The sequence below is a fragment of the Excalfactoria chinensis genome, chromosome 16 (assembly GCF_039878825.1).
Source record: "Excalfactoria chinensis isolate bCotChi1 chromosome 16, bCotChi1.hap2, whole genome shotgun sequence".
In the NCBI taxonomy this organism is placed as follows: Eukaryota; Metazoa; Chordata; class Aves; order Galliformes; family Phasianidae; genus Excalfactoria; species Excalfactoria chinensis.
In genome coordinates this window covers 7,700,147-7,714,078 of record NC_092840.1, presented here as the reverse complement: position 1 = coordinate 7,714,078, position 13,932 = coordinate 7,700,147, and the positions used below count along the sequence as shown (strand labels likewise).

General features: G+C 53.1%; 1 protein-coding gene across 21 annotated transcripts in view; it reads left to right on the top strand.

Moving 5' to 3' along the window:
* Positions 1–13,932, top strand: part of NCOR2 (nuclear receptor corepressor 2) — a 157,674-nt gene that overhangs the window by 57,709 nt on the left and 86,033 nt on the right. For all 21 annotated transcript variants that reach the window (XM_072351408.1, XM_072351410.1, XM_072351411.1 and 18 more), the window contains exon 4: positions 2,978–3,158. In XM_072351408.1, coding sequence (XP_072207509.1) covers positions 2,978–3,158 — 181 coding nt within the window. The remainder of the gene's footprint in view (positions 1–2,977; positions 3,159–13,932) is intronic.

The following is a 13,932-nucleotide window of genomic DNA, read 5'->3' as shown; positions in this document are numbered from 1 at the left end:
GAGGTGATTAATCCTCTGGCTGTGGAGCACGGGGAGCTGTGGGAGCCCGGAGAGGGACTGCTGGAATAATGGGCACTGCTCAGCCCTCATCTGTGCCAGGCCAAATGGCACCAACTGTTCCAGAGCGAGCTGCGCGACCAATTGCCTCTTATTTATGGTCCTTAATTAAAGTTTCACTCCTTAAAGGTGACCCTTTTCTCAGCGGTGAGGCTGAAATCCCCTGCAACTGCAGAGCTTCGTGTCTTTTCCCACTCGAAACGGCAATCCAGGAGGTGGATTATTTCTTGTTGTCCTGAGTGTGGTACTCACTCATTTTCTTGTCTGTCTATAACTGTGAGGCCTGGAGACATATATATATATTTGTGTGTATATATATATATTATTTTTGGAGACCATTTCCCACCAAAGCATCTCAACCTGAGGAAATAAACAGCTGCACCAAGGCTGTTGCTTACCTTGCTTCTCATTCCAGCAGTCAGCATGAGCCAGCTCCATACCTGCCTGTGTTTGTCCCCGTGGAATGGAGAGCAGCAGTATTTGTGGGTGGGAGCAAAGCTCCAAGCATCTCCTTGCTGGGAAGGTGCCCTCCTTGTTTGAGGACAGGAGTGCTCCTTGGTTGGTTTGGGGGCTGGGAAGCTCCTCTTTGACCTCAGGAGGAGTTTGTACTTGCCCATTTCCCTGTGATTTCACTTCTGCAGAGTTAGGAAGATAAAGGTAAGATCCATTTAGATCTAAGCGAGACTGCTGCTACAAACTCCCCGAGGGCAGTTTGGGGTGTCTGGTTGGAGCCTCTCTCCCAGGAGATGGATGCTCTCAGCTTCCCTTGTACCCAGCTACCAGCCAGCCCTTTTTAACCCATTTTGTGCTCAGGTGGTTCTGGTTTGGGTACGATGCAGCAGGTGATGTTGTACCAGATCTCAGTGCTCAGCAAGTGCAGGAGCTTCCAGTCACGTGTGCCATGAGTTTGCTGGGGAAAGGGCTGTGGTGTGTGAGTAACGCAGCTGGCAGCATGCAGTTAATGGTGTAGCTCAGCAGTAAACCAGAGGTCTAATCTGGGGTCATCCTGGTCTTCTGGCCTCAGACCTGCCCCAAACTGAGCTGCTGTGTGCTGTGCTCTGCTTGTGACAGGGGGCTCGGGGGGATCCCATGCCATTAGTGACACCTTTACCCTTCAGCATAATAGGAATCTCTGGAATAAAGCAGCCAGATGGGAACCGCTTGGAAAGTGCAGCCAAACCCCATGCTCAGTGCAATGGGAAGGTTTTCAGGCAGGGCTCTTGTTAGGCTGATAGCAGTGTTGTGGCCATATAAAAGGCTGTTGTGAGGAGCTCAGTGCAGGTGTGGGTGCAGGGGGGGGTGGAGGTGTGAAGGCTGTAAGCGGAGTTGCTGCTGTTGGTGCCGGGTGGTGCAGGGCAGAGTCATCCCGGGAGCAGCTGGAAATTCCAGGGCACGGAGTCAGCGGCAGTTCCAGTGGATGTGGAAATGGAAATAGAAATAGAATAGCACCCTGTAACATCGCAGCTGCTTCCCCCCAGCGTGGCCCCTGCCTCTGTGTAAGCAACAGCTTCAGCAAAGCTGCGTGCTGCTCTTACATTGCTACATTACAGACGGCGCTTTCTGAGCGCGGTGCTCACAACCGCAGCGCTCTGCGGCAATTAGCAGCTTCTGGGTAACACAGCCTTGAGAAAAAAAAAGGAAAGGGGGAAGAAGTGAGAATAAACACATCAGCTTTTTAATTGCTGTGCAATGGCAAAGCCACGGGCGTTGGAATATTTTAACACCTGCCCAGCTCAACAGTTGCCGATTGTGGCTGGGTTTGCAGCAGAGCCGGGATGTCGGTGTGCAGCTGTGGGCTGGCTGTGCAGGAGGGGCTGGGACAGGCTGCTGGGAAATGCATGCGGTGCCCAGGCTGCTGTGCGTGGCTCAGTGTGAAGTGTGTGCAGCTGAGCTGTGCTTCGGGGTCAAACCAAAGGGCTGTCCCGCTCCGAACAGCTCGCTGCCTTGTCTGTGTGCTCTGGGTCTGGTGCTGAGGTTTCAATCAAAAGTGTGAAAATACAGAAGGAAAAAGAAAGAAGGGAGGATGGAGGGGGGATGAAGGAGAAGCTGTGGCTTGCTTGCACGGAGCTGGGCTTGGGTCACGCTGTGGGGAAGGTGATTTCCACCCAGTGCCTCCTCCCCTGGATGCTGCCCAGGGCTGTTAGAGCCGCTGGAAGTGCTCCCACTGCCTTCAGAGGGCTCATGGCCCATCCCTTCCTGCCGTGCTCCCAGAAGCTGAGTTAGCAAGGTGAGCTTGGCCGTCAGCAGCTCCGGGTTGGAGGGGCACACTGCACAGCCCCCTGCCCTTGGTGCTTACTTCTGCCATCTCTATGACGTGTTTGCTTTCTCTATCCCCATGGGCAGCTTCCAGCCTGCTCCCTTTGTCGCTGCTGGGGGTGTGCTGGCACCGTGCTGCATGGCTCAGGAGAACTCAAACAGTCTTCCTTAAAGGAGAAAGGGGAAAGAAAAAAAACAAAAAGGCATGTTTTTTCCAAGTTTTGAACCTCTTGTGTTTTGTTGTAATTTTTAAGAGACACATCTGCCTGAAGTGCTAAAAACACCTTTGGAGCTGCTGCAACAAAGCTGATCTTTGGGCATAGTAAAAGATTGAGTGTGTTTTTGTAGGAGTCCTTTACAATTCCCGGAGGAGAATCCTGCTAGGAAAAATAGAGCTGCTAAAAGTTTTATACTTGCCTAAAAAAAAATGAAACCAAGGCCAATTTCCAGGTATTACCAACTGCTGTGTAGGTAACAGGTGAAGAGATCTCAGGCTGATGTGCAGGAGAGGCAGGGAGCCCTGGGACTGTGCAGGCTGAGATGTGTGAGCTGGAGCTGTGTTTTCTCCCTTGGTCCATCCTTGGGAGCAGCACAGGGTGCCCCGTGTCGTGTCTCGGAGCAGGGGGAGCAGAGCCAACTCATTGTCTCCTTTCTTTGTCCTTAGATCTCAGGAGCTGCACCTGAGGACCGAGGCTCATTCCTATCTCTCTGACCTGACCAAGCCATCAGATTTGGAGTTCATCGAAACGAAGCGGCCGCGCCTGGACCTGCTGCAGGACCCGCTGCTGCGGCACTCACCCCTCCTGAGCCAGGGCCAGCAGGCGGGCAGCGAGGAGCTGCCCAAGGTGAGGGCTGCGGACGGGTCCCTTTGGCTTGTGCAGAGCTGCCTGCAGGGCTCTGTGCCCCCCTCTGAGTCACACGGCACGTGGTGCTGTTGGGTGGCATACACTGAGATGGGGCAACTTCTTCAGAGACAGAAAAGGGTATAGAGTTGTCTCCTAAACTGTTCTAGTTGTGGGCTGGTATTTATGGACTTGTATTTACTGGCTGTTTGCTGTACAAGAGTGTTTGGGAAGTTCCTGCGTGCTGGGCTGGGGTTGGTAGTGTCTGGCTTTTGTGGATACTGTGCCTTAATTTGATTTTTACTTGACCTTTCTTATTTATCACATCTCCTTATTTAATATCGGTGTTTGAAGGGCTGGAATTGGCTGCTGTTGGTTCCTTAATATAATCTTCCCTAGGAAAGCCTCCCTTAGTCTCCTGGAACAGAGCAGATTGTTCACTTGCAATTACGTCCTCTGCTGCCTGATAGATATTACAAAGAACAGCCCCTTGCTCGTGTGCCTGTTCAGACTGAGCCGTGTGCTCTACTGGGATGGATAGTGAGCTGGAGCAGCAGGAACCCTGCAGTGTGGGGGGCTCTGGACACAGCAGTGATCCCTGTGGGTGCTGGCCCAGGTGGCTGTGGGGAAAGGAAACAGCCACGAAACCTAAGATGTTCTGTCTCCAAAGACGTGAGGAAACCAGGACAGCTCTTCTGTCTGCACATTGTTTCCATCAGCAGTTCTGTTCTGCTTCTTGCTGGAAAACCACGCGTTGTCTCAGCTATTTGTTTCTAGTAGGCAAAGCCACTCTGGAGGCATTAGTCGCTGAGTTAAGGGGCTGCATTTGCTTCTTGGTCTGTGACACGTTCCCAAGAATTACATGCGTTTTATGGGGCTTAAAACATTTGTTAATGAAAGAGAGAGAGGGGAAGCTGAGATGCATACCATTCAGCAGGACAAGATTATGCTTTTAGTGAAGCCATTTGTAATTTCACAGTCTGGAGAGAGAGAAAAATGGCTGGGGAGCACCTGAGAGGGCCGGGCTGGCTGCTGAGAGCTGCAGGGCTGTTTGTGGGCAGGGCTGGCTGAAGTACTGTGTGTGCTGCTCATCCTGATGGCTTTTTGGATTGTGACAAGTCCTGGTAACAGGCTGTGGAGCTTTTCCCATTAACACACCCAGGAAAGAAGTGGATTTTGTATGGCTTTTATCCATCTTTCTCAAATAGGGGATGAGCTGGGGCCCCTTTGCCCCATTCTGAATCACAGCGGCCTCACTTCAAGTGAAGATGAGCATGCAGTGTGAAGGCAACAGCTCTTACTAGCTCAGCTCTTTGTGGCTACAGAGAACAGGCATGTTTTGGGGCAGCGTTCCTTACAAAAGCAGCGGCTTTACAGCCATGTCTGTCCAGCAAAAGATTACCTTTTCGTATGAGCCTTGCATTGCTCACACCCTTGATCAATTCTCTTCAGGTTGGAGGACAGAAGGCTGTTTTCCTGCCTGTTCTCCCGCTTGAGCATCTCTCCCCCAAGCAGTGTGCCTGTTCCCCCACAGCCGTGGGTGCTGGTGCTGCATGCTGTATCTGGCCACCCAGCACCCGCTGCAGAGCTGGACCTCGGTCCTGCTGCTCCCCTTCTCTTCCAGCTCTTCTTATTCCCATTGTGCTTCCACTTATTCTTCCCACTTCTGAGGCCGCTTTTCCACCACATACGTGGTTTGCTGCTCTCCCTATAGGATGTGAGTCAGTCGTGATCTGCATTCAGTCCCCTTGCAGGGGCTGGCTGCTGCAGTTGCAGCCCATTGCTCCAGCAGGATTGCGCTGCAGGAACCCCACAACAGGGGCAGGAGCTGGGGCAGGCTCAGGAAACCTGAACCTCACTGCCATCTGCCCCAGCAGGCTGCTGGCCACCGGTAAGTCTCTTCCCCTTTCTGTGTCTCAGATTTCCCCGTCGGTAACAGGGACAATGCCACTTCCCTCTTTTGTAAAGGAGTGAAGAGCTTTTGATGGAAAAGGGCTATTAAAAAGCAACGCGTTGTGAGTGCTTGGACTCCGCTTTGCATTGTTGAAGGGTTTTAATTTCTTCCCTTTCGACGTGAATGTTTTTGTTGTGCTATGAACAAAAAGCTGGGATCTGAAAGGAGAAGGTGGGACTGTGGGGAAAGGCAGCGCTAAGGCCAGGAAATCTATGCAGCAAAGCAGAAATTAGGGCAAAGGGCACTGTGCTTTGATGCACGTTAATGCAGCTTTAAAAGCCATTAATTGAAAAAGGATGAATTAACGCGTTTAAAATGCATTTTTAATGATGCATTGAAGCCAGCACCACGCGTGCCAAATTTCACACCAGCTGCCCGTTCCAGAGCCTGACGTACACCAAACTCCTGGAGAACAGGCGGGGTGGTGGGAGGGCTCCTGAGCAGCCTGGAAGCACCCCAAGGAGCTGGAGGGGCCTTGGGGAGCCCCGTCCCTGCTCCCTGCTGGTGAGGGGTGGCCTGGGGAGGGGGCATCGCCAGCTGGGATCACATTTGTGAGCAAGGGGAGCACCCCAGTCCCAGTGCAGAGCTGGTAAATCACCAGCCTGCTCTCTCGGCTCCGTGGTTTTCTGCGTGGCTTTGTTATGGGAACATTGATCTGTTGCTGGGATTAACCTCTCAGAGTTTCCAGTGGGCTGGTCTCACAGTTATTAATGAAACTGGCTGGAACTCGTGTTGACCTTGGCAGAGGCCCCAGTTGGCTACGAGGGAACTGGCAAACGCATAATCTCTAATTGAGTAATCCAGCGCAGGGGGAAGGGAGCGAGGGGGTGGAAGCAAGCAGTGCTTTGAACTTGGAGAGCCGCAGCGCTCCGGCAGGATGCGTGGGAGCAGCTCCCAGACCTGCTGAGAGCAGCCAGGGGCAGCACGGGGCCCCCTCGAATGGACCGGCAGTGGGCACCATTGCCTCCCCATGCTTATGGCTGTGCATTGAGTGATTGGGTGACAAAGTGATGCTGTGAGCCCCAGGCGTGCGTCCCCTGCTGTGTGCTTCCAAGGCTGATGGTTGGAGCAGCCAGGGGTCCCACCGCAACGTGTTCAGTTTTTCCCCCCCTTGCCCCTAACTGCGCTGTTGTTCACGCTGTCAACTGACATAAATCCAACTGCAGGAATGATCCCATGGGATGGGGGAGGACTCTGCGTTAGGACAGCAGTGATTCAAGGCTATTTCTGGGAAGATGAGGAGATGCTGGCATTCTCTGTTATCCCAAACATATTTAAATGCTGAAATATTTGCATTGTTCCCGCTGTCACACTGCAAACACTTCTGGCTGGGTTCCTTTCTGCCCCGCTTCCCACTCACTCCATCTGTCTGTCTTCCACCAGGGCAGCACATGGCAGCCCCCCGCTCGCTGTGCTGCCTCGTGCACAGCCTGGTGCTGCTGTGCTTTGAAGGGCAGGGCAGGGTGCTGCAGGCAGGGAGCTCTGACCCTGCGGCTGACAGTGTTTGATTTTTCAGTTCTGATGGCTGTGCTTGCAGCAGGGCAGTGCCGCACGGCTCCACGGCGGTTATCCTGCTCTGTCTTTGAAGTGTCGGTACATCTGTTAGAGACTAAAATGCTTTTGAAGCCCATTCTTTCTTGAACAGTGAGGATTACTTCCTGGAAAGGAGAGGCAGGGCTTCTGTGCTGCCCTGCTCTGATTTGGGATCCTGCACTTGTGGCATGCTGGCAGGGAGTTGGTTGTTGTTAGACCCGGAGCACCGCTGCAGGATGGGCTGTGCGGAGCTTCTGTGTGTTCTGTGTGCAGGCAGCAAAGTGATGGGAGGTTACTGCCAGCACTGCAGCTATTGCAGAACAGCCTGGGCTCCTTCCATCCCCCTCACTGGGGATCCAGTGTGAGGCGAGGGGTTCAGAAGGCACCCGGGGCAGCCTCCATGTGTGCACAGCACGGCGCATCTGTGCTGCTGTACTTTTCCATCCTTATGAAATGCTGTAAATCCACAGCAGTGACTCATGCACCAGAAGCCGCGAGTTGTGACACCGCTCAGCTGAGTGCTGTGTGTGAGGAGGAGGGCACGCTCATCCTTGCACTGAGCGGGCACTGCACGGCGTTGTCAGCAGGGCTGGGGGTGTGGGAGTGACTCTGGTGGGGCTGGGTTTGGCGGAGGAGCTGCTGCTCTTGGCTGTGGTGTGGGAGCTGTCATAGCACTGAACGTGGCTGCAGCCATCGCTGGAGCTCAGGGAGCTTTACCTCCTTGCATAGTGGAGCCTCATCTCCCAGCAGCACCCTCAGCATCAGTGGGTGTCAAGGGGCCCTGTTGCAATCACGCTGTGAAAACCTCTTCTCTTTTTGGACCCAAACCCAGTGTTTAAATGCAGCATTTCTTTGGCTGTGTTTGAGGCAGAGCACATCAGAGGTTTCTGGCTCGCTGCGTGATAAAGCTGCAGCTCTGTGCTGATGGACACTTGCGTGCAGCAGGAATGCTGGCTGCGCGCTGAGGGGTTGTTCTAGGACAAGCTGACAGGCCCTTGGCTTGTTCTGCCGCTCTCAAAAAATGTAATTCTAATTCTTGGCACCTTCCTCCTAGAGGATAAAGAGTGGGAATGCAGTGGAGCCTGTTCTCTCTGCCCTTGGAAGTGTGCTGTTACCCACAGCGAGCTGGTGTGGGGTGGGACACCGTGCTCCGTCCTCCTTTGGGATCTGGTGAGGGTATGGCAGAAATTTGCCCAGGAAACAACCCAGAGCACCTCCTGTGTTGTACTGATATCTTCTCCGGTCAGTGTTGCTTGAGCATCTTCTGCCTCTACGTGAGCGTGCAGCCCCATTTCTGTCTGCTTGTGTCCTGCTGAGGGCTGCCAGCTGCTCTCCAGGCACCACCAGATCTGCGTTTCCTGGGGTGGCATTCCCAGGGCAGCCCCAGGAAGAGCCTATGCAGAGCAGCCGCCCCACAGGGTTACGGAGCAGGGCGAGCACACGCTTTGATTTCAGCCTGTTTTTCAGGTCTGCGCTGTTTTATCTCCTGCCAACCATCCGGGTGTGACGTGGGGCACACAGCCCCCAGCAGCCCATGGCTCCTGCCCCAGCAGCAGGGCCAGCACAGGTGTGTGCAGGGCTCTGGGCCTTCCTGACACCAAAAGCTACAGAAGAACATGCAGGTTTGTGTACATAAATACATCATGTATTCTGCTAATGGCTTTCAGTCTATTTGGAGGGGGTATGTAGATTATACGTTCATAAATGTTTCATGCGTATATGCTTTCCACAGTTTAATTGAAAAACCTGCATTTTTATGTATATAATATATGCATACGCACACGCATGCCGCCTTACACTTGTAAGCTGTGTTTTCAAAGGCTTCTTATAGCTGTGCTATCAGTGATCCAGGCAAAGAAAGGCTCACAGTCTCGAGCAAAGCTAAATATTGATTTGAGCTGATCTGGGCGCACTTGGAGACATCACTGGTGTGCATGAATACAGCATAATCTCTGATTGGAGTGGGGAAATTTCATCATGAAGCCCCAAAAGGGAGGTTTGTTATTGCTTTCTTCCAAATGCCTGAATTTTATTAGCTTCAGTCATTCTTGGCAGGGCGGTGGAATGGGATTTTATAGTTAGCAAAGGAAAAGTAAACACAGTAATCATTTCATAGGCCTGTGCCTGCCAAACCAAGATGGAAATTCCAGCCTTGGTGGGAAGCTGGTGCTTTGCTAACAGATAATAACAAATTCACTGTGGGCTCATTCTTGCTATGGGAGCTGAGATATTGGTTTTTACTTTAACATCCTGGCCTGGTAGGGCAGAGGTGCTTCGTGCTGTTCTGCAGGAAGGGCCCAGGCAGGGGCTTTGCAGTTTGGGCAGCTTGTGCAGCAGCTGCAGCTGGAAGTGGTTCTGCTCCCATGTCCTGCAGGGCGGTTTGGTCCTGCATTTGCTTTTCCCTTGATCACGGTCCTCTGATTCTTGAGACCTGATGGTTGTTAAACCCCGAGACCATCTCTACCTGCAAAAAATAAGGCCAGAAGTTTCTTTGACAGGCTTTCTTTGCGTGTTTTTCTGGTGGGGCTGCACAGCACCCAGGTATGGTCCCCCAGCCTTGCTGACCCGCTGCTGGTGTCACACTGGGGAGCCACGGTTCTGCAGCCCCAATCGGGCTCAGGCTGCGGCCTCCTGAGGGGAAGCAGGCAGGAAATGGCTGCTCAGACAAGCAGGCAGTGCCACGTGTTGGCACAATTATTAGAACAGGCTGGCACCGGGTGCAGGCAGCGAGTGGCCGTGATGGACAGGGCAGCTGCTGGGGACACATTGCAGGCTGGCAGTGCTGCAGCTCCAAACGCAGCACTGGGAGCCCACGAGGATGCTCAAAGCTCCATTAAATAGCTCTGAGAAGCTGTGTGAAGGAAAGGGCTTATTCCCCCCAAGCCCATTTTCATGATGGTTATTGCTTTTTCTTTTCCAAAAGCGTCCAAGTGACGCCGAGCCTGTTTCGCACCTACACAAGTTTCCCAATGCAGCCACCTCTGAATGGAAGCCAGCCCAGCTTGGATTCCTGATCAGAAAGTTCCTTGTTTTTTTCACTTGTTATCTCAGCTGGGGAAGTTTGCAGGTCACGTCTGGTGGTGACCCGTATCTGTGCCCAGGCTGTTGAGTTTGGGTCTCTTGTTGTGTGTGTTTGAGTCTTAAAAGGCCTGCATGCGTGTGTGTGTGTGTGTGTGTGTGCTCCATGCTGCTCTGATGGGAGTGACAAGGTCTTGCTCTGGAGATGGAACTAGATTTGTGGGAAAACAGGATCTTGGAGTATTGCCATTAAGTCCAGTTTTCTTGCAGGGTTGAAACTGCTGATTTTTACATATTGGGGGATGCAGGCTCAGCTTGCCGCATGGAGAATGAGCGGTAGATCAGAAATCCCTGCAGCTTTCCCTTGGCATGAGGTGGGAGAGCATCCATTAAACAGCCCCATAGATGCTAAGGCAAGGGAAGGCAGAGTGTGGTTGGTGAGGGGAGCTCGGGACAGCAATGGGAGCAGTGGGAGCCTGGCTGGATGCTGCGGCAAACTCAGTCTCCTGCATCTGGGGTGAACAGCATGGGCGGTCGTTGCATTGGGGAGAACGGAGGAAGGGAGCACGAGCCGGGCAGCCTTGAAGTATATCTCACTTGCGGTGATTAAATAGAGCTGTCTTCATTCATTCATCCCCGTCTCTCTAAATCGGATGCCCTTCAAGGCAGCTTCCCGACGGCAGCGCCGTGTGCCGCCCTGATTAACTCCCCGACAAATCCCTGCTCTGCTGCCTGAATGGACCCCACAGGAATTTGCATGGCTGAGGAGTCCCTGCTCGCTCTTCTGAGTCCTTCCTCCTCCCCGGCAATAGGAGGAAATTTAAATGTTTCTGAAGAGCGACATTTCCATTTCAAAAGCTGTTCGCTCAAGTGCGTCTGGAGTGGGATTTCTCTCTTCCCCCCCCCCCCCCCCCACTCCTTTCTGAATGGGAGCTTTAGAAGTCTCATTTCCTCTGCTTGATAACACCGGGCTGAGAAGGGCTTTTGTCTTCTCATTTCCCCTCCGTTTTTTACTTTTCAGTAAGTGCTGCTTCCACCGTGGGTTTGCCATCCCCATCCCCGGGCTGGAGGCTGCACCTGCTGGGCCTGCTGTCCTCCGAGCCGGGAGCACACGGAGGAGGAGGAGCAGAGCCATCCCCACCGGTCCTTTGCAAAGGACCTTTGCCGAAACTGCATCGGAGGGGAATGCACCTGCAGGGATTGAGGCTGACCCCGACAGCTGCGTGCTGTGCTGTGCGGCGCTGCGGTGAGGATGGCTGCTGCTGCGGAAAGCAGCTGGAGGCGCATCTTCCCCTGCCTTGTCCTCGGGGTGACGGTCACATGGGGCCGTGTCACCACGTCTCTCTTCCGAGGAAGTCAGTGGGTGCGTGTGCTGAGCGGTTCCTGTGCAGCCGGTTCTGTGTAAGCGGGTTGCAGTGATCCTGGCTGTGGGTGCTGGCTGCGATTGGAGGCGGTTCCAGAGCTGCAGGAGCAGCCCAGGGCTCACACATCCCCTCGTGCTTCCGCTCCCTGCTGTGCATGGTGTGCTGGGGCTGTTTGCAAATGGGAAGCGTTGGGCATTAATGAGAGGCGGATGAGCTCCTCTTTGTAACAAGAAGACGGTAGGCGAGAATTCATCACCCTGTGATGCCGGTGGGGAACACCTGAGGTTAACCCAGTTATTATCCACTGGCGTGGAAATGCCAGGCAGCAATGGAAGCACAGCATCCATCCGTCGGTGTAACACCTTGTGCTTTGGTCAGCCCTGGCAGAGTGAGGCTTTCCAGGTCTGCCCTGTTCCTTGCAGCCATGCAGAAGGATGCCCTATGATCCTGCAGGCAGCATCTGTGACGTGTGGCACCACGGAATGGCTTTTGTTGAGCACTGGCAAGTTTTGCAAGAGCAGATTCTGCGCTTTGGACACCGACTGGAGGGGTTTGAGCCCTCCAGAATCTGCTGGAGGGACGGGGAGGGAAGGGCCAGCATTTGTTCTTGCTTTTGCAACTCAATTGCTTCAAGCTGTTGAAACACTGGGGAAGTTTTTTGACCTACTTTCGTGAGAGCTTCGGAATGGTTGGGATATTTTCTGCCCTGGCTCAGTGGAATTCAGCCCAGTTACAGGGGAAAGGAATTTCGTAGGCCTTCTCATAAAGTCGCATTTGTTTAAAGTGAAGAAAAAACAACACAACGTAGAAAAAGAAAAACACACAAAAAAACCCTTTGTCTTCAGGCAGCTCCTCCTTCTCCAGCACCCTGAATTCCCTGAGCACGTGCTGGGCTGCTGCCAGGGGAGGCTGTTGTTTCTTTGGGTCTCTGCCCCACTGTTTTATCAGCTCCAGCTCTCCTCCTGCAGCAGCGCCTGCCCCCGACTCGCCCACCCTTGTTATCATACAAATCACATCTTAATAAGGCTGGGGATAAACAGGAACTACAGTAGCTGTTAGCCATGTATAAAAACAAATCGCATGGAAACAGTGTAATTACTGAGAAAATATCAACTTGAGTAATGCAGTAATTGCTTTCTTTCCTCCTGCAGATCTATTCTAGCTCTCCCGTCTCGTGCTGGTTTCAAAGTCTGTGACTTCACGTTAATAAGGAGAATTCTGTGTCATGCGGTGCATCTTTAGAGTGTGGGTGCGATGCTGCCTGAAGTGCTGGCATTGCTGGGGAGCATTTGGAGCAGGGAAGCAGAGCACCAGCAGCAGTGTGAGCACATCCAGCCCTGCCCATGGGGTACCCTGGGACCCATTGCACCGTGCCAACCAGCTGTGCTGAAGCCATTTGGGTTCCCCAGCTTCCCTCCTGCCACCCTGGGCAGCAGAGGCTTTGCAGCAGGCAGCAGCCCTGCATGATGGGCTCGAGCCTCTCCTTTCTCTGCTGCTCCTCGCTTCCTCCGTTTGGAGAGATGCTTGTGAAGTGACAGTGACCAGTTACATGAGGTCTGGAGACATTGCCTCTATTTATTGCTATCATCATCTCATAATGGATGATGATGACGGGTTCTGTGCTGTAACTTGCAATTGTTTGCCTTACTCAGCTTTGCTACTGTTTTACTTCAGGTTCTGCAGGGTAAAATGATACCTATTTATCAGAAAGCAGGTTTCCAGGGGGGCTATGCCAAGCAGCGGTGTAAAGATGCCCTCTCTTGTGCATTGGCAGGGATGAGAGAGCACCTTTTGTTTGCTGTGCCCAGCGAGAGGCCTTTCTCTCTCTTTTTGGCAGGCGGCCTCCTGTGCTTTAGAAAAATGCACCCAGCTCCAAGCCACGGCTGCTTTCTGTTCCTATTCCCTAATTTGAACTAGATTATACAAGCAGCTCATTTGTCTTTTGCTTCTTGTGGCTGTCCTGCTGGTATTGGCTTAAAATGGAACAGAACAGCCGACAGCCCACCTGTGGAAAAGGCACCGAGCTTCACCTTCCTGCTGCAGCAGAGCAACCAGGTTTGCTGTCTGATTCTGGGGAAGTAAAGCAAGACAAAATCTGCTCTGTAGGGCTCCAGGAGCACACAGGGGTCTGTGCCATCCTGGTGTCACTGAGGGCATCGTTTCATGCTCCTGCATGAGGGCCATCCTGGCCAGGCTGTGTGTGCAGCCTGCAGTCGTGGTCAGGAGGTGCAGAACAATGTGGGCTTTGTCCCTGTGCTGGGGCTGAGGTAGTGAGGCTGCGCAAACTTCTTCACTTGTTTGCTTTCCCCGTCCCTCCCCTCGGAGCAGCTGCAGGGTGCTGTGCACAGCCTGATAGCGGTTTAAAGTTGTGGACCCAACTGCAGCTCCTCTTCCCCACTTCTTGTTCCCCAGGGGATAAAAAATCTGTCCACTCTCTATAAGCAAATGAACAGATCAGCCTCTAATTGAGGAGCTGGGTGGCTGCCAGCTGGGAGCGTGGTGCCGTGGGTCAGGTTGTGCCGGATCCCCTTGGGCCTTGTGTTCACCAGTGCTGTGTGAGCTCACCTGAGCACTCAGACCGTGTTGGCAGAAGTTGGGCTTCTGGATAACTGGGAGGCTGAGGGGTGAAGGGTGATATGCAGAGGAGATGCTGTGGCTCTGGGATGCTCATGGAGTGGTGCCATCCACACGAGTATCACTTTGCTGGGGCAGGGGTTGAGTGCCCCTGTGCTTGCTATGAGCTGGGAGCTAAGGGGAATGAGAGCTGCCCCCTGCAATGACTACAGAGGTTTTGCCAATCCATCTGCTTGATCTGAGAGCTTCTTTACCCGGAAGCTGCAAAAAGCCATTTTCTATCAGTTCCGTTTATTTTTATCTAGGCTGACCTCACCTATCCCCATGGTCTTCA